The sequence below is a fragment of the Macaca nemestrina genome, chromosome 7 (assembly GCF_043159975.1).
Source record: "Macaca nemestrina isolate mMacNem1 chromosome 7, mMacNem.hap1, whole genome shotgun sequence".
Taxonomy (NCBI): domain Eukaryota; kingdom Metazoa; phylum Chordata; class Mammalia; order Primates; family Cercopithecidae; genus Macaca; species Macaca nemestrina.
The window spans coordinates 48,076,476-48,103,654 of record NC_092131.1 but is presented as its reverse complement, the minus strand read 5'-3'; the positions used below and the strand labels follow the sequence as shown (position 1 = coordinate 48,103,654).

The following is a 27,179-nucleotide window of genomic DNA, read 5'->3' as shown; positions in this document are numbered from 1 at the left end:
TGAGCAAGAAAGTGATATGATCAGAAATGTTCTTTAGGGATAGTGATCTGGAGTTAGTGTTTATTGACTTGGAACAGCTAGAAGAAGAAAACCCAGTCAGGAGATTTCAGGAATAATCTAAATGAGAGATTGTGAGACTACGAATTGGAGTGTTAAGAGAAAAAAGAAGAAAAGAAGAAGAAGAGAAGGAGGAGGAAAGACGAGGAAGAAATAGATGCAAGAGACATTATGGTTGTTGAATTTGCAGAATTTCACAGCTAGTAGAATGTGAAGAGCTAGAGAGTCCGAAATGAATCTGTGATTACAGTTCTTAGCAAGCTCAAAAAATATACAAATCAGAAAAATAATGGCTAGTTTTGTGGGGGTGAGGGGAAGGGAATGTGTCTGGTTCTGGATATGTTGAGTTTAGAGTACCAGTGGGGCCCTCCAGGTGAAGATCTGCACACACGACACTGAGAAATGGGTAAAGAATAGTCAATACCTTACAATCTTGGCATAACAAGCAAGAGTGTGAAGCAATGCTTAGGGCCATGGCAAATTGTCTCTACCAACATTGAGGCCATCAGATAGGTGATCAGATTAAACGTGGAAAATAAGCCATGATAGAAACCAGAGACACTCAGAGGGTGGTAACAGTTGTGACAGGGACAGGCAGTAAGATAGATAACAGGATTGTGTGTGTGTGTGTGTGTGCATGCATGCATGCACATGCACACATGTATCTTTCCCCTTCTAGTTCTGCCAGTTTAAGATACTACACTAAATCTTTAAATCATACTTACTATATGGAAATTCTAATTTTCAGCCTGGTAAACACATCATAAAATTAAAACAAACAGACAAAAAAACCTTTGAAATAATTCTTACTTTTAAAAAGAGCTCTTTTAAATCAATTAGAAACAAATAATCTAAGATACCCAGTAGAATAAAGGATAAGTGAGCAGATAATTCATAGAATTGAACTCCACATGACTAGTAGATTCATAAAATAATTTTCAATCCTACTAAGAATGAATAAAATGAAAAATAAAACGTGATATAAGGCTGGACATAGTGGCTCATGCCTGTAATCCTATCACTTTGGGAGGCCAAGGCAGGCGGATCACTTGAGGTCAGGAGTTCGAGACCAGTCTGGCCAACATGGTGAAACCTTGTTTCTACTAAAAATCCAAAAAAAAAAAAAAAAAAATAGCCAGGCGTGGTGGTGGGCGCCTATAATCCCAGTTACTCAGGAGGCTGAAGCAGGAGAATCTCTTGAACCTGGGAGGCGGAGGTTGCAGTGAGCTGAGATTGCACCATTGCACTACAGCCTGGGTAACAGAGCGAGACTAGGTTTCAAAAAAAAAAAAAGAAGATATAATTGTAATTGATAATATTTTATATAGTCAACATTTGATAAACATGATACTCTGTGTTAGAAAGATTAGGATAAGATGGGCATTTATATGACATTGGTAATCATTTAAAATGATAGAACTTTTCTAGAAAGCATTTAGATAATGTGTACCAAGTCCTTTAAACAGGCTTCTATCCTTTAATCTATCAATTCCTCTTTTAGGAATCTATTCCAAGAAAATAATGTGAAATGTGGATAAAGCTTTTATACTTAAAATAGGCTAAAATTCCAGAAGAGATCAGAGAGAGAGCTATGAACGTTAAATTCAGAGTGCTGTGGGAACATATAAAAGGGAGACCTAGCCTTGTTTGGGATATCAGGACAAGACATCCTTGAGGAGCTAATGTTGCAGCTAATGATATCAGACGTGAGTAGGAGTTGCCCAGGCAAAGACCCTTCCAGGCTTAAAAGTTAAAGCATGTGTGAAGGCTCAAGGTGGTTGAAAGGGGTATGGCAGATTCTACGAACTAGAAATCCTCTGTGACTGGAACACAGCAAGGGAAGCAATTATGACATAAGGCTGAAGAAGATAAGTGCAGGATTCTAGGAAAATAAGGCATTGCCCTGTCAAGAAACTATAGGGAAGTTTATCTTACCTGGCTAGCCATGGTACCCTTGTGGTGGTTATAAGCCGTGGCTGCATAGGCAGAAAGACCTCTCAGGTCTAGCTCTGCCTCACACTAGAGGCAGCATAATACAGTGGAACATGAAGTTTAGGTGAAATAACAATGTAAAGTACCCGAATAGTGACCAGCACATAGTAAGGACTCAACAGATCCATTGTTCTTATTATTTTATTACCATTACTTTAATTACACTGACCTGCTGTATTTCAGTATCTTTATTTTAAAAATGGTGATAACAGGATTATTATAAAAATTCATTGTGTGTCATAATATTTAAAAAGGCTTTTTATGGCATTATGACTGTCACGAAAACATTGAACCTGATTCACAGGAGCTTTTACTATCTTCATATTAGAAATGTTCCTGGAACACTATTATCTTAGATTTTTATCTCTAACCTTTCCTCCTACCCTAAGAAGATAACTATCCTATCCTGGTGGTGACTGAATAAATTCTGTGCCCACCTTCCAACCATACCAGGCACCAGAGCACTAATTTTCAGTGAGATTTTGTGCCTTCATGGACTCCACTGTCATCTGAATTTGGCATGTAGTTGGGGGATTTCTGTGTAGGAATTCAGAGTTTATACCCACCATCTACCAGCTCATTTATACCCACCATCTACCATAGTCAATGAAACATAGCAACCCAGTAATCAAAGGCTGCCAAATGGTTTACCTTCTTGCCCCTGCAGAATTTGACCAAATAATTCTCTGCACAGCTCTGTCCATAAATTTTCCTTTTAGAGCAACTCTGCTTAGTCCTCCTCCCCACATAGGCTCAGCCCAAGCCTCAGGTCAGACCAGTGAGCCACATTCTCACTTGTCCAGAGAGAGTTTGGAAATATATTAACCACCTCAACCTGTATTACTCTTGTTTCCAGCAACCTGACTTCACTATTCTCTTTTCCATTTCTTTTTTACTGTAACTTTAGAACTAATGCTTCCTGGTTCTTCCTTTGGATTTCCCTTAACCCTGATTCTGATTTTTCTAGCTAGCATTGCATCCTTTCACGTTTGACCCCACCACAGTACCCTCCTACCTCAGGCACCATCCTAGTAATGAGAAAGTATGAGGATATCCTCAAAGTTGGTTGAAAGTAATCAATTTACTTTACATATTTATTTAGTGCCTGCTGTGTTCTGAGTGCTGAGTGTTGGGAATACAATGTTAAACAAGACACAAACCGTGTTCTCCACAAGTTTATTGCAGGGTTAGCAAACGTTTTCTGTAACGACAACAAAAAAAAGCCAAATAGAAAGTATTTCAGGCTCTGTGGGCCACATGTGGCCTCTACTGCATATTCTTCTGTTTTTTCAATACTTAAAAATGTAAATAACATTCTTTTTTTGCAGATTGGGGGCCAAAGCCCATATAGACCCTTGGCTTATAGATACAAGCAATTGGCAATAGGGTATGATAAAGTCCATAACAAAACTAAGCTCAGTAGCTAAAAGAGCTCTTAGGAGGAACATCTATCCCAACATTGGGGGATGAAACAAGGCTCCCAGGGAATATGACACTGGGTTTGGCCCTGACAGATTAAAAGGTGAAACTGGGGTGAAGTTCAGGCCACTCAAAAGGAGCAGCATGGGTAAAGGTCTAAGGACAAGATAGGGCTGGGCACATTCCAAAACTTCAACTGGTTCAATATGACTAAATCATAAAATATTAGGGTTTAAACAGGAAGAGGCAGGATGGAAGAGTTAATCAAGAGCCAGATGACAAATAAAGGAAAGTATAAATAATGACTTAAACATCAGGAAAAAATATGTTAAGGAGAAACATTGGTCTGAGAGTGCATATCAATCCTTCCTCATCCATAGGTTGTGAGAGAACTGAGGCCCTCAAGGAAAGTTAGACTTTAGTTGACCATAATAGGTAAAACAGGTACTTAATGGAAAAAACAAAACAAAAAAAACCCAAAAATCAGGAATTCCATGATGATTGTTTGTAATGAACAGGGGATCCCATAGCCTTTAATGAATAGAGCAGATCTGGAAGCAGGGAGGATGAACAGGAGTGTTTCTAGGTGATAAGTATAGGAAATAGGAGTGAAGAAAGCAGAGACCTACAGGTATCCTGGGGGCAATTAGCAAGAGGGGCCGTGTAGGGCAACATATTAATGAACAAATGTGCTCGCATCACTGGCTTCAATGTTCCAGCTGGAATACATGATTTAGTAAATATTTAAAAGGCATAGTGGTATAGCGTATTGTTTAATTATTGTTGCTATTTTCTTCGGGAATTTAGCTTGTTTTTCAATAGAGAGAAACATTTTAGGCATCTAAATCACTTTAATGTATTTAAGCACATAATTAGAATGCATTAGAGTATGGCTGATCTTAAGTGTTCAAATACTGCCTTTAGAAATGACAGTCACAATTAATTGAACATTATCTTTGCTGGTGTTTTAGGAGCTCACGAACTTAACCAGGCTGCCTTGCTTAAAGGATTTATGTCTGAATGATCCTCAATATAAAACCAATCCAGTTTGTCTTCTGTGTAATTATTCCACACATGTATTATATCATTTGCCTTGCCTTCAAAGATTTGACACATTGGATGTGTCAGCAAAGCAAATCAAGGAACTGGCAGATGTAAGTACATCCCTAATCAGGCATCTGTGATTTCTGTTTTATTAGTTAGTTTATTAGTTAGGCTTCTTTCTGGCCATGTCCACATATGGTAGGTAGGATTATCAGTTCAGTTCTTGTTGCCAAGTCTACTTTTGCCCTAGTGAACTGGATATTACACATAAAAGTATATAAATAATAATATTAATACTAGAATCTTAATTTTGATGACAGTACTGGAAGGTGAAATAATGAAGTAATATTGCTTCTAATCTATACAAAACAAGAAGGAAATTGAAAAAAATAAGTGTCAAAAATAATTAGACTAGTGCCATGTATATATAAATTAAAGCTTAAATAACAGAAATGTAACAACCACTTCTCCTTTGGAATATTACATATCAAAATTAGAAAATATCTATGGTTTATGGTAGTCGACCAAGGATTAGGTAGATTTTAATCTAATTAAAGATGGTTTGTGATTATCTGAAAGTTTAAGTAGCTGAGGACATCAGGGGAAGAGAAGTAACAGATGAAGACAGGAGTGGTGGAGGCCAGATTATGTGAGACTATAGACTGTTGTAAGGACTTTGGTCTTTATTTTGAGTGAGATGGGATCCACTGGAAAATTCTGATCAGAGGTGGGACTAAGATGACTTATGGTTTAAAGGGATCCTTTTGAATAATGTATTAAGAATAGACAATTAGAGGGGGAAAGTTGAAAGCAGAGAGACCAGTTAGGAGATTATTCCAGTAACTTAGATGAGCAATGTGGATGGTTCAATGCATGGTGTTCACAGAGAAAGTGGTAAGAAGTTGGATTCTGGTAGCAGTTACAAGATGGAACCTATCTGGGTTTACTGATGGATTGGATATTAAGTACAGAGGAAAGAAGTAGAGAATAATTCCAAGATATTGACTGGAGCAATTCAATGAGTAAGTTGCTATTTGACGACATGAGGAAGAGTATAGGAGGAGTAGGGGAGGAGTAGGTTTAGAAGGAAAAATCATTATTTTAGAATCATGATAATTTTAGGCATGTAAAGTTTGAACAATTTTTTGAATATCCTAAGGGGACATGCTCAGTAAGTAGTTGGATATCCATATGAGTCTACTATGTGGGAGAGTTCCCCAGATTGGGGGTATAAATTAAAATATGAGAACTGAAAGCAGAAAGTTGGTACTTAAAGCTGTGGACTGGATGAGTCACCAAGGGAATGGTGTGGAAGAGAAAGTGTGTCACTTGGGTGCTAAATGTTGGGTAGATGAGAAGGAACCTACAGAGGAGACTGAAAAGGAGAACTAAGAGAGGCAGGTTCTTCTGACATTCTGACTGAGATTCTCATACATTTGGTTCAGTCTTGTAAATGTCAGGAGTAACATAAAGAACAACAAAAAAAGGAATTGTTAGACAGTTTCTAACATCTTAAATTAAGTAATTATATTTCATTTTCTTATTGTAAAATATTTATCCTCCCTTTACCTTTTAAGGCACAAATAAGATATATACTATAGTCCAACTTTAGATTCAGACCAAAATGATTTTCAAATTCAAAGTATTTTTAATGTATGGATTGATATAGATTTCTAAAATGCTTTTTTCCTTACTATGCATAAGAAGACAAGTTGTGGCAGTTCTTTGTGATGAATTCTTAAACAGAGTGCTATTGATTCTTCAGATTTTCACCTATGACTGTGACCTAGTTTGTGTAAACTACAAGTGGCAGGTAAAGTCAGAACCTACCAGGAGGACCACCAAAGAGTTAGTGTGAGACAGAGGGAAGAACATATGGGTTCAAATCCGAAGACTTGGATTCAAGCCCCCAGCTGCATGTGCTACTACTGAAGCTCAGTTTTCTGAACTGAAACGAAGATGATGAAAATAGTATCTGCTTTTCAGCACAGGGTTGTTTGGGGGAGCCAATGAGTTAATGTACATAAAAGCCCATTTTAATTGTTAAGTAGTATAAAAATAAGTGCTATGAAACTATAGTTGAATATAATTCTGTTTATGACTTTGAATTCTTTTTTGGCCACCTAAGATGCAAAGGGATCAAATTTTGTCTTAGTACAAACATGCAGCTGAATTTAGCATTATAACTAGTCCAATTTCTTTTTCTTAAAAGTTTTGACAGGTGTGGAATTCTACCAAAGTCTTTGAAAGTGACTTTGACATTAATTTTTTAAAGTCCGAATACAAAAAGCAAGTTGCATGTGGTCAGCCTACAAAGTTGATTGGCTATAGAGTTACAGTTTATAAAATAGTCTTCCCTCCTTCCCCAAAATCTTACTATATACTCTCAAACAAGGACAAAAAAAACCCCATTCATTGACAACTCTTATTTATTGTTATGACATACTAAGTGATTTTGAAAAAGTTTAGAAATAGTAAAATATCATAATTTTTGTTTCTATATGAAGATATAGGTATATTCTTAATAAATTAGAAAAAGTTGAAACTATGGTAAGATTTACTAGACACTAAAGTCAGTCATTTTCTGCAGAAGATGGGGCAACTGAGAAGATGGGAAACATAAGTGGGAAGTAGACTTTTCATTGTATAAATCAATTTTTTTGGTTTTTGAAATGTGAATATATTGCTTATTCAAAAAAATTAAAATAAAACTCGTATGTTTTAATCTTTTATTTACCCCACCTAGGGGATTCCAAGTTAAATTTAAATTTTAGATAAACAATAAAGATGTTTTAGTATAATTAAATAAGTATAAGTAAGTTTAGTATTATGTATATTAAAACATTATTTGTTGTTTATCTGAAATTCACATTTAATTTGGTATCCTGTATTTTATCTGACCAAATTAACTCCATCCCATGTTCTCTTGTTGTGTTATTTTCTCCCTTTTATTTACAATTGATGCGTAATAATTCTATATATAATGATCAAATAAGGGTAATTAGCATATTCATCTCCTCAAACATTTATTTTCTGTTGTGAACATTCAAAATCCCTTCTTCCAGATTTTTGAAAATATACACATTATAGTTAACCATATTCACCCTGCAGTGCTACAGAACACCAGAATTTATTCTTCCTATCTAGCTGTAATTTTGTACCCTTAACCAACCTTTCTCCCCATTCTCTCCTACCAACTACCTCGCCTACAGCCTCCAATAGCTACAATTCTGCTCTCTACTTCCATGAGCTCAAAAAATGTTTTTAGTTCTCATACGTGAGTGATAACATGCAGTCTTTATTTTTCTGTGCCTGACTTATTTCGCTTAACATAATGTCCTTCAGGCTCAACCATATTGCCACAAATGACAGGGTTTCATTCTTTTTTATAGTTAAATAGTATTCCATTATGTATATACACGTGTGTGTGTGTAATATGATATACATATATTACATTTTCTTTATCCATTCACCTATTGATGGCATTTAGGTTAATTCTAAATCTTAGCTATTGTGAATAGTGCTGCAGTAAACATGGGGGTGCAGGTATCCCTTGGATACACTGATTTCCTTTGTTTTGGATAAATACCCAGGAGTGAGGTTGCTGAATCCTTTGGAAGTTCTGCTTTTAATTTTTTGAGAAAACTCCATCCTGTTTTTCATAATGGCTGTACTAATTTACATTTCTACTAACAGCATATAAGAGTTCCCTTTTTTGGGCCCAGGTGAGCAGATCACTTGAGGTCAGCAGTTTGCAACCAGCCCGGCCAACATGGTGAAACCCCATCTCTACTAAAAATACAATACACATTAGCCGGGTGTGGTGGCAGGTGCCTCTAATCCCAGCTACTCGGGAGGCTGAGGCAGGAGAATTGCTTGAACCCACAAGGCAGAGGTTGCAGTGAGCCAATATTGCGCCACTGCACTTCAGCCTGAGCGACAGAGTGAGACTCCATCTCAAAAAAAAAAAAAAAAAGAGTTCCCTTTGCTCTGCATCCTCACCAGCATCTCTTTTTTTGTGTGTGTGTGATTTTTATTTGCATTTCCATGATGGTTAGTTAGTGATGAGCATTTTTTCATATACCTAGTGGCTATTTGTATGATATCTTTTGAGAAATGTCTGTGCAGTTCCTTTGCCCACCTTCTGGTTGGATTATTTGTGTGTGTGTGTGTGTGCGTGTTTCATTTGTGTGTGTATGTGTTTGGGTTTTTTTTGTATTTTGTTTTGCTGTTGAGTTGTTTGAGTTCCTTGTATATTCTGGATATGAGATCCTTAATGGATGAGTAGTTTGCAAATATTTTCTCCCTTCCATAGTTTGTCTCTTCACTCTGTTGATTGTTTCCTTTTGCTGTGCAGAAGCTTTTTAGTTTAATGTAGTACCATTTGTCTATTTATGTTTTTGTTGCCCATGCTTTTGAAGTATTTGTCATAAAATCCTTGCCTAGATCAATGTCCTGAAACATTTTCTCTTTTTTCTTCCAGTAGTTTTATGGTTTCAAGTTTTACATTTAAGTCCATTTTTTGAGTTGATTTTTGTATATGTTGAGAGATAGGGGTCTAGTTTCATTCTTCTGTATGTAGATATCCTATTGTTTTAGATTTAAGAATTTATTAGAATTATTTTTAGCTGTAACTGACCCACAGAATTTTGTATTGGATTTCCTATTCTCTCCAAATAGGAAAAAAAAAAATCAAGAAACACCATTTCCCATTTCTTAAGTTACAATTTTTTCTTTTAACTCAGTTGCACTTCAGAAATTAAGCTTTTATTTATAAAAGATATTTAATCAGTTTATCATGATCCTAAAACAAATTTTTTTCTTGACTGTTCTTTGTTATGATTGTCTTATTTTTGGCAGGGGAATTTGGTGATTTCAGTTGCAGTACTTCATAATATGCATGGGGAAATAGAATTCTTTTGGCCTCTCATCATACTATGTATTTGTTTCTATTCTGCCTTTTATGCCAGAAAATTACATTAGGATCTTAATTATCCACTCCATACTAAATAAATTTCATAAGAAAAGACTGCATCTGTAGAAAATACATGTCTAAGAGTGTAAAAGTCTTCCAACTTATTTGCTTTCATTATTTCAGGTAAACAAAACCATGTCAGATTTTTTATAATGCCTCAAATTTGTTTATGGTCTTCTCAGATAGTTCTTTTTAACTAACATAACTCTCAAGTACCATTTAGCTGGTGCATTTCTTAATTATGGATTTAATCAATTTATCCTGATAAATTTATTAATAACTGAATGATGCATTGTTATTAAGGAATGCAAGATAAATGGATTTGATAGACATTTAGTAATTTGCTTAGCCTAATGAACATTCTTTTATAAATTTGAAAAAAAATTATATTCCTTAGCCATGCTTTTAAAAAATGAATTGAGTAATGTAATATTTGCTTTTAATTCTTATTAATTTCTTTTATTCCCTGAGTTAATCAAATAGGAATAACGAGTTATATGTTTGCTCTAATTGTACTGCCTCATTACCTGTACTATTTTATACATTACATTTTATCTGTAGTCTCTTTATGTTGTTATTCTGGAAATAAATGCGAATTTGCCTCACACTTTATGCCTCACAAAGAAAATCTTTGGAATTTTATATTTTTTATTAAGTTTAAATATAGAACTCTGTGTAGCCATTGTCACTCCAGCTATCATCTTTATTAGTACCTGAGCATGCAAATCATCTAAATTGTTATATAGAACATACTGTACTTATATAATATCACTAATAATTGCCTATAATTTGTTTTAGCTAATTTTTATGTTGTTTTCTTTCTTACTTTTAGACCACAGCAATGAAAAAAATAATGTATTACAATATGCGCATAAAAACTCTTCAGAGGCATCTTAATGAAGACCTTGAAAAACTGAATGATCGAAAATGCAAATTACAAAAGTTGCCAGAAGAACGAATAAAATTATTCAGCTTTGTGAAGAAAACCGTAAGATTTAGTAATGTAAAATTCCAGTGGCCATATCTGAAGAAAACTGTTAGATAAGATAGCAAGCAATATATTTTAAATTATGTATATAATACACACACACACACACACATATGTAATTACTACTGAATTTCAAGTTAAGCTTGCTCCAAAAAAGTTTTGATTCCAAGTACTTAACTAAGCTGCATTCTGTGCTTAGAAGTCTGCAATTCAAAAAAGGTGTAGGCGAGTAGATTGCAAAAATTTTCTCCCATTCTGCAGGTTGCCTGTTCACTCTGATGGTAGTTTCTTTTGCTGTGCAGAAGCTCTTTAGTTTAATTAGATCCCATTTGTCAATTTTGGCTTTTGCTGCCGTTGCTTTTGGTGTTTTAGACATGAAGTCTTTGCCCATGCCTATGTCCTGAATGGTACTACCTAGGTTTTCCTCTAGGGTTTTTATGGTATTAGGTCTAACATTTAAGTCTCTAATCCATCTGACAAAGGGCTAATATCCAGAACCTACAAAGAACTCAAACAAATTTACAAGAAAAAAACAAACAACCCCATCAAAAAGTGGGCAAAGGATATGAACAGACATTTCTCAAAAGAAGACATTCATACAGCCAACAGACACATGAAAAAATGCTCATCATCACTGGCCATCAGAGAAATGCAAATCAAAACCACAATGAGATACCATCTCACACCAGTTAGAATGGCGATCATTAAAAAGTCAGGAAACAACAGGTGCTGGAGAGGATGTGGAGAAATAAGAACACTTTTACACTGTTGGTGGGATTGTAAACTAGTTCAACCATTATGGAAAACAGTATGGCGATTCCTCAAAGATCTAGAACTAGATGTACCATATGACCCAGCCATCCCATTACTGGGTATATACTCAAAGGATTATAAATCATGCTGCTATAAAGACACATGCACACGTATGTTTATTGCGGCACTATTCACAATAGCAAAGACTTGGAATCAACCCAAATGTCCATCAGTGACAGACTGGATTAAGAAAATGTGGCACATATACATCATGGAATACTATGCAGCCATAAAAAAGGATGAGTTTGTGTCCTTTGTAGGGACATGGATGCAGCTGGAAACCATCATTCTTAGCAAACTATCACAAGAACAGAAAACCAAACACCGCATGTTCTCACTCATAGGTGGGAACTGAACAATGAGATCACTTGGACTCGGGAAGGGGAACATCACACACCAGGGCCTATCATGGGGAGGGGGGAGGGGGGGAGGGATTGCATTGGGAGTTATACCTGATGTAAATGACGAGTTGATGGGTGCTGACGAGTTGATGGGTGCAGCACACCAACATGGCACAAGTATACATATGTAACAAACCTGCACGTTATGCACATGTACCCTAGAACTTAAAGTATAATAATAATAAAAAATTTAAAAAAATTTTTTTAAAAGTGTAGGCTTATTAAATTATGAATTTTGTTAAAAAAACTATGTATTTTAATATGAGTTAGAGTGTTACAAAAATTGTTAGACTTATTTCAGCTGCATTTTTATTAGATGCCAGCAGGCTGTGCTCAAAATTCATTTGCTTGTTTAAGGTGCTAAAAAAAAAAAAAACAACCCTTTACTAATAATATTAAGGTATACAACAAAGTGGGAATTTTAAGTCAAGCTATATTTTAGTAATATGCATGCATTTTTATTTAGAATAAATTGGATTTCTTTTACTAAAAGTAGACCCTGAAAAAGTAAGCATTATTTAACTCAAAACAGAATCTTGTATATATAATAATTCTTGTATTTTTTTCAGTATGAGGAAATAATGGATTATTCAACAAACGGTATTAGAAAAGTAGTCAAACTATTTGGGAGCTGGAGAGTTGGATCCTTCATTTGCACTTTACCAAATGTAAATACCAGTAGGAAAAAAAGAATTAAATGTAAAAATCAAAACATGAAAACTTGAAGAATAAATATATAGATGGATATATTTATCTGATCTCAGCCTGCTAAATTAAAGAAACACTAGAAATCACAAAGGAATAAAATGTAGATGTGATTTTTTAAAAACCAGTGAAATGCTTTTGTATTTAAAATCATCATTAATAAATGTAAACAAAAAATGAAACTGAAAAGTGTCTTCAACAAACATGATGGACAAAGGGTCAATATCCTTAGTATAAAAAGGTGCTCATATGTAAAACAAAATAAAAGGTAAATGTCTAAATAGAAAAATTGAGCAAAGTATGTAAACTAGAATTTTGCAAAAGTAGAAATAAAAATGACTAAGAAGCATTTGAAAGAACTCAATTTGATGATTAATTCAATTTGATGATTAATTTCCAAATGTTAATTAAGATACCAAGAAACTGTTTTACCTATAAACTGTCAAAGTATGACACATGACAGTACTCAGGCTGGTGAAGACGGATGTGACACACTAGATACCACTTATGGAAGTGTAACTTTGGTCATATGTATAACAGTCTACAAAAGCTGAGTTTTTGACCCAGTAAATCTGCTTCTAGCACTCTATTGTAAATATGTATATAAAATGATATATATAAAAATATTTATATATATATCATTGCACTATTAATAATTTAAAAATTGGAAACTGTTTAATGAGAAGAGTTATACACTCAAGATAGTGTGTAGCTATTAATATTAAAAACCAAAGTTTTGAAATACATTTAATGCTTTTTTAAAGTGAGCAGTTCTTATTATAATTAGAAAAATATTCTTAAAGTAAAACATTAATAAAATTTAATTAAAATTAAAATTAATAATAAAGATTTCAATAAAAATCACAAGAGATCAATATATGGATATCACTTTATATCTGCTATTTTCATGTGCAAATGCATGTATTAAGTAAAATCTGCAAATGAGAAAAATATGGCTATAGATATATACAAATATATACATTTTAATGAATATGCTTAATCTCTTTTCTAATACCTGGATATATCTATTATAGAGGAGTGCAGATAACTAGTAAATTTCCACTTATATACACTTGCCCTTATAGAGTACAGTTTATCTGTTGTTGTTGTTGCTTTTATTTTACTTTAAATTCCAGGATACATGTGCAAAACATGCAAATGTTACATAGGTATACATTTGACATGATGGTTTGCTGCACCTATCAACCTGTCATCTAGGTTTTAAGCCCCACATGCGTTAGGTATTTGTCCTAATGCTCTCCCTCCCCTCGCCCCCCACCCCACAACAGGCCCTGGCGTGTGATGTTCCTCTCCCTGTGTCCATGTGTTCTCATTGTTCAACTCCCACTTGTGAGTAAGAAAATACGGTGTTTGGCTTTCTTTTCCTGTGTTAGTTTGCTGAGAATGATGGCTTCCAGCTTCATTCATGTCCCTGCAAAGGACATGAACTCATTCTTTTTAATGGCTGCATACTACTCCATGGTGTATATGTGCCACGTTTTCTTTATCCAGTCTGTCACTGATGGGCATTTGGGTTGGTTCCAAGCCTTTGCTATTGTAAATAGTGCTGCAATAAACATATGTGTGCATATGTCTTTATAGTAGAATGATTTATAATCCTTTGGGTGTATACCCAGCAATGGGATTGCTGGGTCAAATAGTATTTCTGGTTCTAGATCTTTGAGGAATCGTCACACTGTCTTTCACAATGGTTGAACTAATTTACACTCCCACCAACAGTGTAAAAGCGTTCTTATTTCTCCACATCCTCTCCAGCATCTGTTGTTTCCTGACTTTTTAATAATCGCCATTCTAACTGGCATGAGATGGTATCTCATCGTGGTTTTGATTTGCATTTCTCTAATGACCAGTGATAATGAGCTTTTCTTCATACGTCTGTTGGCAGCATAAATGTCTTCTTTTGAGAAGTGTCTGTTCGTATCCTTAGACCACATTTTGATGGGGTTGTTTTTTTCTCGTAAATTTGTTTAAATTCCTTGTAGATTCTGGATATTAGACCTTTGTCAGATGGGTATCTTGCAAAAATTTTCTCCAATTCTGTAGGTGGCCTGTTCAATCTGATGATAGTTTCTTTTGCTGTGCAGAAGCTCTTTAGTTTGATTAGATCCCATTTGTCAGTTTTGACTTTTGTTGCCATTGCTTTTAGTGTTTTAGTCATGAAGTCTTTGCCCATGCTTATGTCCTGCATGGTATTGCCTAGATTTTCTTCTAGGGTTTTTATGGGTTTGGGTTTTACATTTAAGTCTTTGAGCCATCTTGAGTTACGTTTTGTGTAAGGTGTAAGGAACGGGTCCAGTTTCTGTTTTCTGCATATGGCTAGCCAGTTTTCTCAGCACCATTTATTAAATAGGGAATCCCTTCCCCATTTCTTGTTTTTGTCAGGTTAGTCAAAGATCAGATGATTGAAGAAATGTGGTGTTATTTCTGAGGTCTCTGTTCTGTTCCATTGGTCTATATATCTGCTTTGGTACCAATATCATGCTGTTCTGGTTACTGTAGCCTTGTAGTATAGTTTGAAGTCAGGTAGTGTGATGCCTTGAGCTTTATTCTTCTTGCTTAGAATTGTCTTGGCTATACAGGCTCCTTTTTGGTTCCATATGAAATTTAAAGTAGTTTTTTCTAATTCTGTGAAGAAAGTCAATGGTAGCTTGATGGAATAGCATTGAATCTATAAATTTCTTTGGGGAGTATGACCATTTTCACGATATTGATTCTTCCTATCCATAAGCATGGAATGTTTTTCCATTTGTTTGTGTCCTCCCTTATTTCCTTGAGCAGTGGTTTGTAGTTCTCCTTGAAAAGGTCCTTCATGTCCCTTATAAGTTGTATTCCTAGGTGATTTATTCTCTTTCTAGCAATTGTGAATGGGAGTTCACTCATGATTTGGCTCTTTGCTTATCTATTATTGGTGTTTAGGAATGGTTGTGATTTTGCACATTGATTTTGTATACTGAGACTTTGCTGAAGTTGCTTATCAGCTTAAGGAGTTTTGGGCTGAGATTGTGGGATTTTCTAAATATACAATCATGTCATCTGCAAACAGAGACAATTTGACTTCCTGTCTTCCTATTTGAATACCTTTATTTTTTTCTCTTGCCTGATTTCCCTGAACAGAACTTCCAATACTATGTTGAATAGGAGTGGTGAGAGGGGGCATTTTTGTCTTCAGCAATGTTTCCAGCTTTCGCCCATTCAGTATGATACTGGCTGTGGGTTTGTCATAAATAGCTTTTATTATTTTGAGATATGTTCCAGCAATACCTAGTTTTTTTGAGAGTTTTTAACATGAAGGGCTGTTGAATTTTATCGAAGGCCTTTTCTGCATCTATTGAGATAATCGTGGGTTTTGTCATTGGTTCTGTTTATGTGATGGATTACGTTTATTGATTTGCTTATGTTGAACCAGCCTTCCATCCCAGGGATGAGCTGACTTGATCATGGTGGATAACCTTTTTGATGTGCTGCTGTATTTGATTTGCCAGCATTTTATTGAGGATTTTTCATGGATGTTCATCAGGGATACTGGCCTGAAATTTTCTTTTTCTGTTGTATCTTTGCAAGCTTTTGGTATCAGGATGATACTGGCCTCATAAAATGAGTTATGGAGGAGTCCCTCTTTTTCTATTGTTTGGAATAGTTTCAGAAGGAATGGTACCAGCTCCTCTTTGTACCTCTGATAGAAGGTGGCTGTCAATCCATCTGGTCCTGGGCTTTTTTTGATTGGTAGGATATTAATTACTGCCTGAATTTCAGAACTTGTTATTGGTCTATTCAGGGATTCAACTTCGTTCTGATTTAGTCTTGGGAGGGTGTATGTGTCCAGGAATTTATCCATTTCTTCTAGATTTTCTAGTTTATTTGTGTAAAGGTGTTTGCAGTATTCTCTGATGGTAGTTTGTATTTCTTTGGGATCACTGGTGATATCCCTTTATCATTTTTATTGTGTCTATTTGATTCTTCTCTCTTTTCTTCTTTACTAGTCTAGCTAGTGGTTCATCTATTTTGTTGATCTTTTCAAAAAACCAGCTCTGGCATTCATTGATTTTTTGAAGGGTTTTTCATATCTCTACCTCCTTCAGTTTTGCTCTAATCTTAGTTATTTGTCTTCTGCTAGCTTTTGAATTTGTTTGCTCTTGCTTCTATAGTTCTCTTAATTGTGAAGTTAGGGTGTCAATTTTAGATCTTTCCAGCTTTCTGTTGTGAGCATTTAGTGCTATAAATTTCCCTCTTAACACTGCTGTAGCTGTGTCCCAGATATTCTGGTACATTGTCTCTTTGTTCTCATTGGTTTCAAAGAACTATTTTATTTCTGCCTTAATTTTGTTATTTTCCCAGTATTATTCAGGAGCAGGTTGTCAATTTCCATATTGTTGTGTGGGTTTTAAGTGAGTTACTTAATCCTGAGTCCTAATTTAATTGCACTGTGGTCTGAGGGACCGTTTGTTATGATTTCCATTCATTTGCATTTGCTAAGGAGTATATTACTTCCAATTATGTGGTTGATTTTAGAATATATGCTATGTGGTGCTGAGAAGAATATATATTCTTGATTTGGGGTGGAGAGTTCTGTAGATGTCTATTATGTCTGCTTGGTACAGAGCTAAGTTCAAGTCCTGAATATCCTTGTTAACTTCCTGTCTTGTTGATCTGTCTAATATTGACAGTGGGGTGTTAAGGTCTCCCAGTATTATTGTGTGAGTGTCTAAGTCTCTTTGTAGATCTCTAAGAACTTATTTTATGAATCCGGGTGCTCCTGTATTGGGTGCATATATATTTAGGATAGTTAGCTCTTCTTGTTGCATTGATCCCTTTACCATTATGTCATACCCTTCTTTGTCTTTTTTGATCTTTGTTGGTGTAAAGTCTTTTTTATCAGAGACTAGGAGTGCAACTCCTGCTTTTTTTTTTTTTTTTTTTTTTTTTTTTTTGCTTTCCATTTGCTTGGTAAATATTCCTCCATTCCTTTATTTTGAACCTATGTGTGTCTTTGCACATGAGATGGGTCTCCTGAATACAGCACACCAATGGGTCTTTAATCTTTATCCAATTTGCCAGTCTGTGCCTTTTAATTGGGGCATTTAGCCCATTTACATTTAAGGTTAATATTATTATGTGTGAATTTGATCCTGTCATCATGATGCTAGCTGGTTATTTTGCACATTAATTTATGCAGTTTCTTCATGGTGTCATTGGTCTTTATATTTTGGTATGTTTTTGCTGTGGATGGTACCAGTTTTTCCTTTCTCTATTTAGTGCTTCCTTCAGGAGCTCTTGTAAGGTAGGCCTGGTGGTGACAGAATCCCTCAACATTTGCTTCTCTGTAAAGGATTTTATTTCTCCTTCACTTATGAAGGTTAGTTTGGCTGGATATGAAATTCTGGGTTGAAAATTCTTTTCTTTAAGAATGTTGAATATTGGCCCTCGCTCTGTTCTGGCTTGTAGGGTTTCTGCAGAGAGATCTGCTGTTAGTTTGATGGGCTTCCCTTTGTAGGTAACCTGACCTTTCTCTCTGGCTGCTCTTAACATATTTTACTTTGTTTCAGTGTTGGAGAATCTCACAATTATGTGTCTTGGGGTTGCTCTTCTGAAGGAGTATCTTAATGGTGTTCTCTGTATTTCCTGAATTTGAATGTTGGCCTGTCTTGCTAGGGTGGGGAAGTTCTCCTGGATAATATCCTGAAGTGTGTTTTCCAGCTTGGTTCCATTTTCCCCATCACTTTCAGGGACCCCAATCAATCAGAGACTTGATATTTTCACATAATCCCATACTTATTGGAGGCTTTGTTCATTCCTTTTCATCTTTTTGCTCTAATCTTGTCTTCATGCCTTATTTCAGTAAGTTGATCTTCAATCTCTGACATCCTTTCTTCTGCTTGATCGATTTCAGCTATGGATACTTGTGTATGCTTCACAAAGTTCTTGTGCTGTGTTTTTCAGCTCCATCAGGTCATTTATGTTCTCTAAACTGGTTATTCTAGTTAGCAGTTCCTGTAACCTTTCATCAATGTTCTTAGCTTCCTTGCATTGGGTTAGAACTTGCTCCTTTAGCTCAAAGGAGTTTGTTATCACCCACCTTCTGAAGTCTACTTCTGTTAATTCATCAGTCTCATTCTCTGTTCAGTTTTATGCCCTTGCTGGAGAGGAGTTGCAATCATTTGGAAGAGAAGAGGCATTCTGGTTTTTGGAATTTTCAGCGTTTTTGTGCTGGTTTTTCCTCATCTTCATGGATTTATCTACCTTTGATCTTTGAGGCTGATGACCTTCGGATGGGGTTTTTGTGTGAGGGTCCTTATGTTGATCTTGATGTTGTTGCTTTCTGTTTGTTAGTTTTTCTTCTAACAGGCCCCTCTTCTGCAGGTCTGCTGCAGTTTACTAGAGGTCTACTCCAGACCCTGTTCATTTGGGTATCACAAGTGGAGGCTGCAGAATAGCAAAGATTGCTGCCTGCTCCTTCCTCTGGAAGCTTCATCCTGGAGGAGCACTGGCCTGATGCCAGCCAGAGCTCTCCTGTATGAGGTGTATGTCGACCCTGTTGGGTCTTCCAGTCAGGAGGCATGGGGGTCGGGAACCCACTTGAGCAGGCAGTCTGTCCCTTAGCAGAGCTGGTGCACTGTGCTGGGAGAATCTCTCTTGTCAGAATTAGCTGCTGTCTTCAGAGCTGGTAGGCAGGAACGATTAAATCTGCTGAAGCTGTGCCCACAGCCACCCCTTCCACCAGGTGCTCTGTCCCAGGGATGTGGGAGTTTTGTTTGTAAGCCCCTTACTGGGGCTGTTACCATTCCTTCAGAGATGCCCTGCCTAGCGAGGAGGAATCTAGAGAAGCAGTCTGACCACAGCCGCTTTGCCACCCAGCCGAGACCTCCCAACCTTCTTAGCACTGTCAGGGAAAAACCACCTACTAAAGCCCCAATAATGGCAGACACCCCTGCCCCAACCAATCTCAATCAACCCAGGTCGACTTCAGACTGCTGTGCTGGCAGCAGGAATTTCAAGCCAGTGGTTCTTAGCTTGCTGGGCTCCATGGCAGTGGGACCCACTGAGCGAGACCACTTGGCTCCCTGGCTTCAGTCCCCTCTGCAGGGGAGTGAATGATTCTATCTCGCAGGGGTTCCATGGCGGGCACCTGTAGTCCCAGCTACTCAGGAGACTGAGGCAGGAGAATGGCATGAACCCAGGAGGCGGAGCTTGCGGTAAGCTGAGATCACGCCACTGCACTGCAGCCTGGGCGACAGAGCAAGACCGTGTCTCAAAAAAAAAAAAAAAAATACTCCTGCAGCTAGCTCAGTGTCTGCCCAAACAGCTGCCCAGTTTTGTGCTTGAAACCCAGAGCCCTGGTGGTGTAGGCACAGGAGGGAATCTCCTGATCTGCAGATTGCAAAAATGGTGGGAAAAGCATAGTAACCTGGCTGGATAGCAGAGTCCCTCATGGCTTCCCTTGGCTGGGGGAGGGAGGTCCCTGCTCCTTGCACTTCCTGGGTGATGTGACACCCCATCCTGCTTCTGCTCACCATTCATGGGTTGGACCCACTGTCTAACCAGTCCCCATGAGATGAACAGGTACCTCAGTTGGAAATGCAGTAATCACCTGCCTTCTGCATTGGTCTCACTGGAAGCTGCAGACCAGAGATGTTCCTATTCAGCCATCTTGGCCCCCCTCCTCAGTACAATTTATCTTTAAATTACATAAGGCTGAGATTAGAGTTAGACAAAAGAGGTTCTTGCTGTGGGCCCAGAATTTAAGGGAGTACCCAAAAACCTTAGTAATCAAGATAAATAATATTCAATGCAGCATTTTTAAATATCTACATTAATGCAAAAAGTTCATTATGATAAATGTAAAAACCCCAAAATAACAAAACCTTAAGACCAGTGCTGAGTCATGTAAGAGACTAAGACAAAAGGAAAAATGTGCACCCCTATATATATGCTTTTGTGTATTTCTACTAGTTATTTTTTTCCAGAACACCAAAATGGTTGAAAAATACTTAAAAATTGAAAAGTAGGTGTGTTAAAAATTACATTATTTGAATTTTAAATATTTGTACTAAAACCAGTATTTATTTTAATTTTACTTTGGCTTTAATAGAGGCAAACTTATTAAAACTATTTGAAAATCTGTTGCTTTGCTTATTTTCAGTTGAGAGACTGCCATGTTTGAAGTGGTTAAGGTTGGCACTTGGTCAAGAGAAACTAGCTGACTGAATTTGCACCCAAGTTGAAATCACATGTTTGGCATGCTTTTATGAAATTTAGCTTGTTTATTACCTGGATTCCCACTTTGTTCATTTAAATTAGACATTTGTTTAATAGATCCCATTAAAAATTAATATCTGAATTCTGAATTTGCCTAGACCATGTTTTATTTTTATTTTGCTCTCTGATGCAATGTTTTCCACAGTTGGAACGAGAACTGGCTGAACTCAAGGGCTCGGGCAAAGGGCACAGTGATGGATCCAATAACAGTAAAGTAACTGATCCTGAAACATTGAAGAGTTGTGAAACTGTCACTGAAGAACCAAGTCTTCAACAGAAGATATTGACCAAACTAAGTGCCTTGAATGAAAGGGTAACATTCTGGAACAAAAAACTAGATGAGTATGTTTAATTAATTATCTAGTTGTTCAGATTTAAAACCGAGAGAATCAGAATGTTTTGGGCCATCATTGACCCTAGTTCCCTTCTTCAGGAGTGTGAACAATTACAGTATGAAGTAAAGCATGAATTATATTCTTAGTACTAGTTCCTAGTACTTATAATCATCATGGGTTAAAAGCTGGCATACAGTTTTTTTGCAGAGGCAGTTCTTAATTAGGAACAGTAAGCTTCCTCCCAGTGGCTTCCTATCATATCACTGCTCTAGTGTCTGCAAACTAAAAACAATAGAGCCTCTGCTGGTGCATAAACTCACCAAACAGATGAGACCTGGCAAAGCCCACACACAGTAGAAACAAGTTCAGTCTCAATTATCAATTCGAAATGTAAAGCAAGAAGGCTTAGCAAGGACTGTGAATTTTTTTATTTACTAAGGCACTAAGTGGATAAGTTAGTGTGCCCTGTGATAATACTAAAAATGATGGTAACATGTATTGGGTTTTTATTTTGTGCCAGACTCTTTGCTAAGATCTTTACATGTATTTTGCATATATATAAAACAGCCATTTTAGAAATAAGGACTATGAATATTGCCATTTTACTAAGAAAACTGAGGCATAAAAAGTCCAAATGACATGTCTGAGAGCTGAAAGCTGTAAGTGGTAGAGCAAGGATAGTCTTCTAGCATTCGCATATTCTGAGAGTAGCAAAATTAAAAGTGATTTTAATTGCCAAAAATAGAATATCCTTTACATGGTTTAACTCTTAACACAAAACTTTATCCATTGAAAGGAAGGTTTGTGTTTTAACATCAGTTTAAAAAAAGTCTATCATAAGTTTTAATGTTGTGATTTGTAGATCATTCTAATAGCTGTATGTATTTTTCTCTCCAACAGAATTGAAGCAATTTATCATATTGAAGTAAAACAAAAGAAGAAAAGTCATGGCTTATTGATCCCACTTTTGTTAACTGAGTTAGAGACTGTGGGAAATTTCCACTTTGAGGAAGGCACTCGATCTGATGACTGGTAAATCTTTTAGAAATTTAGTATAGCTTTAAAAATAATTTAAGTACTTAGGATCATCAACCAGAATATCAACTTGTAAAATCCTAGAATGTCCCATTTTTGGAACATCTCTCATGCAGAATATTCATCTATTAAAAATTGGCAGGCATCTATTGAAAATTGAAAATTACCTACTTTCCACCTATACATTTCTGTTTATGCCATTATCATGAGCCAGCCTTGAAGACATCCTAATGATTTATCATTGCTCTTTACCCAATTTTCCTTAGCCCAAGAGCAGAATATAATTTAGAAAAAAAAAGTTTATAATCAAGTTTTAATTTTTCATGTGTTTATACTGTTTGTTTCTGGACTGGATATAGTGCATGTTTCTGAATATTGGTTGAGAAACTGGAACAGAGCAAGAATGCCAAAGCAGGACTGGCAACAGCAGGTTGCCAACATGGGAGGAGACTGTCTAGCAAATCTTCTGTAGGTCTGTGATCAGAGTGGAACCCACTGTTTAGAGATAGCTACAGTAGGGATGCACAAGAACACTACATGTTAGGATAAAGTATATGCTTATATCAGGAATTCAGGTCAAAAGCTTGTATCAGCAAAAGTGGAGAGACACCAGATTCAAGCAGAAATGAGACAGCCAGGCTTTAGAACCAAGGCCTACTAGTAGGTACTAGGAAGTGGTTGTGTTGCTTCAATTAGAGGGGCACAATTTAAAATTACCCTTTAAAAAAAAAGTCATGAAGAAAAATATTGTTAAGTATGACTTTCACATTTCTGAGTCATTTTTTTTCAGAATTGAAGAGCCTGTGAAACAGAAAGATTGCTCTAGAGCCACAGTAGGAACTGGGTACATGGAAATACACCAGGAGACATGTCAAACTATAGAATGGACTTGGCACATAACCCTGGAGCATGATTTTACTTGAAGTCAATGTCAAAATAAATACTACTTTTTATAGTGTAGAATGTAAAACTTACACTAACGTTTTAGAAAAAAAACTGTCAGTGTTATGGGTTACTTTAAACCAAGTCCCCTGATTTCTATTAGACATGGCTTTTCTCTCACCTCTGTGAGTAAAAGCTTCTCAAAGGTCTTGGGAGAACTCTGGTGGAAAAGCGTAAGAAGCTCTTTGCAGGGGAAAAAGAGGCATTTTAAAATACTTTCCTTTGTATTAGTACATCCATTTGCCCAGGAGTTACTACTGTTTGCTTAACCACATTATTTGATTTTTATATACAAAGATATAAAAGGTGTTCATCCAGTTCCCATATAAACAAGTAAAGGCCTTGACTTTTCAAGTGCAAAAACTGAATGGTGTGTCTCTACTGGGTGCACATTTATATTCACTCAACCTAAACAGGAATTTTTTTTTTTTTTTTTTTTTGAGATAGAGTCTCGCTGTGTTCCCCAGACTGGAGTGCAGTGGCCCGATTTCAGCTCACTGCAACCTCTGCCTCCCAGGTTCAAGCGAGTCTCCTACCTCAGACTCCTGAGTAGCTGAGATTATAGGTGCATGCCACCACACCTGCTAATTTTTGTATTTTCAGTGGAGATGGGTTTTTGCCATGTTGGCCAGGCTGGTCTCAAACTCCTGGCCCAAGTGATCTTCCTACCTCGGCCTCCCAAAGTGCTGGGATCACGGGCATGAGCCACTGTGCCCAGCCCTAAACAGGATTTTTAAAACTTATTTCTGTTTCTTTTTAACTTATTGCAAAGGAAGCTCTTTGTGACAAGTGGATTAGTGAAAAAAAAATGTAAAAGCAAAATGACCAAAAAGTCATTTAGATAACTATGTCAGCCTGATAGTAAATTAGGTGGATTTGATGGATTTTGATTAGCATTAACCTGTTTACTTGGTTTTAAAAAGGGTAACCTTGATTTATTTTAAGGAATAAATCAAATATATGTTAGCAGAATTTAAAGGACTGTTTTTTAGTTTTAGCATACTGCAAGTTTGGCTACTTTTCCTCTGATATTTTATGCAAAGAAATAACTACTAAGTGCTTTAAATTGCTAGGCTACATTTCTAGTTGTTTTATTTAAACATTGACTTATCTTATTAATATTTTTAAGGCTAAGGATTCAGTATTTAAATAAAAAGTATTTGAGTAGAACTAGGACTGAAAGATTTTCTGTTAAAATTACCTTTATGTCTTTAACAACAACAAAACACTGCATGTTTCTAATTGTATGTCATTATCTCTTAGCTTCACTTCTTTTATGAAATAAAATTATTATATTTTCCAGTTTTAAAAAATCTTATTTTGTAGAGACATGCTAGTTGAGTGGATTATTGCTACTATACCTTCATTATTATAGATTCATATTATTTACTGATGTGTTGCCAGTTGAGTTACCCGTTGACATCAGACAACATTTATCAAGTAGGGACTCCAAAGCATAAAAGATGCTGTCCTTGTGCCTGAGAAGCTGTCAACCTGGTTATAGATACAGTCTATTTACAACTTTAAAAACCTTTAAAATACCACGAAACAATATACAAGTGACTCTGTAAGTTCCTTTGGGGAAGATATGATGTTTTGTGTGTCTTACAAGTCATAACATCTAGCATGGGGCTGGATTAATAGCCCAGTATATATTTACTAGTTGAAGCTTCCATATCACTTTATAGATACTCAACAGTTTTGCTTTGATGTATATAATGACTTTCAGTAATTAATCTGCCTCTTTATAAAGATTTCATGGTATACTATCTCAAGGAGCTACAGAAGCAGAAACTTTTTGTTTTATAGGGTTTTGAAACTGTTATGATGTTGATTTAAGTCAGTAAGCCTGTAAAAATATTTATTAAACCCTTATCTAGGATTATAAAGTATATTTTAATAGATTAAGCGTCAAACATTTAAAAACATATGTATCCTACATTTGCTAAATGAGCACATTATTGTATATTAACAAAATTTGTAGGCATATTTCTATGTAACTGAATATATTAGTCATTGATACATATCATTGTGAATGTTTATACCGTCAAGTCCCGCTGAATGAATGAGGATAAAGTACACAGTTCTGCTGATTCTAAAGGATTTGAACAGGAGTTATGATTAGTTTAGAGACCATACAGTGGAGAATAATGAATCCTCTACTGTAGGTAATTACTGAATGTAATTTGGAAGGCAACAAATAGCTGCAAAAGCTTTTGTTTTGTTTTGTTTTGTTTTATTGGCAGACTCTTCACCTACAGTGAAGGATCAGTGTTCTCCACTGTATGGTTTTAGACTATCATAACTTCTGTTCAGATCTTTTAAAGTCAGCTGAACTGTGTACCGCACTGCTCTTGAAGCAAATGCAGTACTCCACCACATAAGTGGTTTTGTTTGTTCTGCTTCCTTCACCCAGAATGCTTTTGCATACCTCACCCTTACTTCATCATTGCTCAGCTGTTGAATTCCTGGGCAACATAAAATATCCATGAAAAAATCACACCTCATAGCTCCTGCCTTCCTGGGGGACCAGCCTAGAAGCTAGATATTGCCTATTCATTCCTTCCACCCATTCATGAGACGCCTCAAGCCCAATATCCACTATATAGCAAAAGCTTTATCTAAAACACCTGCAGCCCTAGTTTCTATCAGAGTGCAGAAAGCTTCCAGGACATGTTATTTAGGGGAAACTTGACAGATTTAGGCCCAGCAAATGATCCCTCTATAGGAGGGGCACTAGCTTCCCCACCTCAGATGATAATGTGGCTGTTTTAGTAGGTCCTCTGAACTGGTTAGCAGGCATCATGCTTGATTGCAACACTATTCATATCTGTCTTCTCTACCAGACTGTGAGGTCCTCTGAGATTAGTTTGATTTAGGCAGCTGTCTTTTCAACTCCAGGGGAGAAGTAATTTATAAGATCCTGGCTGCATTGATTAAGTATTTGCTTGTGAGAAATATAGATGCCCTAAGTTAGGAGCTCGCTCTTAGGCTCAAGGAGAGGTTACCCATCAGGAAGCTCACCTCTGTGACTTTAGCTCACACCCATTTCAGATCCTGGTTGATTATGTAGGTGAGGACCTAGATCTTTCATTAAAGGCAAATGTATTCCTTATAAGATCATTTACTTTCTTCTCAAGATGATCCATTTTTCAATCTCATCTCAATCTAGGTTCTGTGCTAGACAGGACCGGAATTTTATGCGTATGGCCAGGTGAGGGCAGCAGAGAGCAAACAAGCGCTTCAGTGTTCTTCACACAGCTGGCTCCTGCTGCTCCTCCTCCAATTTTCAGATCAAATATCTTAACGTCTCTGAAAGGTCTCCTCCAAGGCCCTATCTTAAGTAGGTCCCCTTTGCATTCCTTACCTCAAGCTTCTCTTCAGAGCCCTTATCAGTTTAGAAATTTTATTTCTGGCTTTACTTGTTTAGGCTTCATTAGAGCAGACATTGCCTCTTTCATATCCGTATTCATAGTCAGGAAGTTATTTCAGTAGTCCAATGAGAGATCGTGGTGATTTGGATTAGGATGGTAACAGTGGTGATGATAAAACATGATCATATTCAGGATGGATTCTAGATGTAGAGCCAGGTGAACTTCCTAAAGAATTAGATACTGGGGCCGGGTGCGGTGGCTCAGGGCTGTAATCCCAGCGCTTTGGGAGGCTGAGGCAGGCGGATCACTAGGTCAGGAGATTGAGACCATCCTGGCTAACACGGTGAAACCCCGTCTCTACTAAAAATATAAAAAATTAGCCGGGCGTGGTGGCAGACGCCTGTAGTCCCAGCTACTCGGGCGGCTGAGGCAGGAGAACGGCGTGAACCCGGGAGGCGGAGCTTGCAGTGAGCGGAGATCCGGCCACTGCACTCCAGCCAGGGCGACAGAGCGAGACTCCGTCTCAAAAACAAAAACAAAAACAAACAAACAAAAAAGATTTGGATACTGGTAAGGAAGAAAGGAGAGGATTATTCCTACGGTTTTGACGTAAGCTACCAGTTAAATGGTGGTGCCATATACTGAGATGGAAAATACTCAGAGGAGCAAGTTTGGGGTGCAGTGTTAGTTATGTTAAGTTGGAGTCACCTATTTAATATGCAGATGGACATATCAAGTAGGTAGTTAGATATTCAAGTCTGGGTATAACCAGCTAAGTTGGGTAGAGATCAAGACTAGAAATAAAATGTTGTAATTTATCAGGAT

At 36.7% G+C, this 27,179-nt stretch overlaps 1 protein-coding gene across 18 annotated transcripts in view; it reads left to right on the top strand.

Moving 5' to 3' along the window:
- The window catches only part of LOC105473644 (leucine rich repeat containing 9), a 171,071-nt gene that overhangs the window by 13,802 nt on the left and 130,090 nt on the right, over positions 1 to 27,179 (top strand). For 17 of the 18 annotated variants that reach the window (XR_982371.2, XR_011625828.1, XM_071100077.1 and 14 more), the window contains 4 exons: positions 4,440 to 4,622; positions 10,320 to 10,475; positions 20,814 to 21,010; positions 21,904 to 22,035. Coding sequence is in view for 16 of the 18 variants with exons in the window: in XM_071100077.1 (XP_070956178.1) it covers positions 4,440 to 4,622; positions 10,320 to 10,475; positions 20,814 to 21,010; positions 21,904 to 22,035 (668 nt within the window). In the remaining 2 variants the exon portion in view is untranslated. The remainder of the gene's footprint in view (positions 1 to 4,439; positions 4,623 to 10,319; positions 10,476 to 20,813; positions 21,011 to 21,903; positions 22,036 to 27,179) is intronic. The other variant, XM_071100082.1, reaches the window with a different exon arrangement.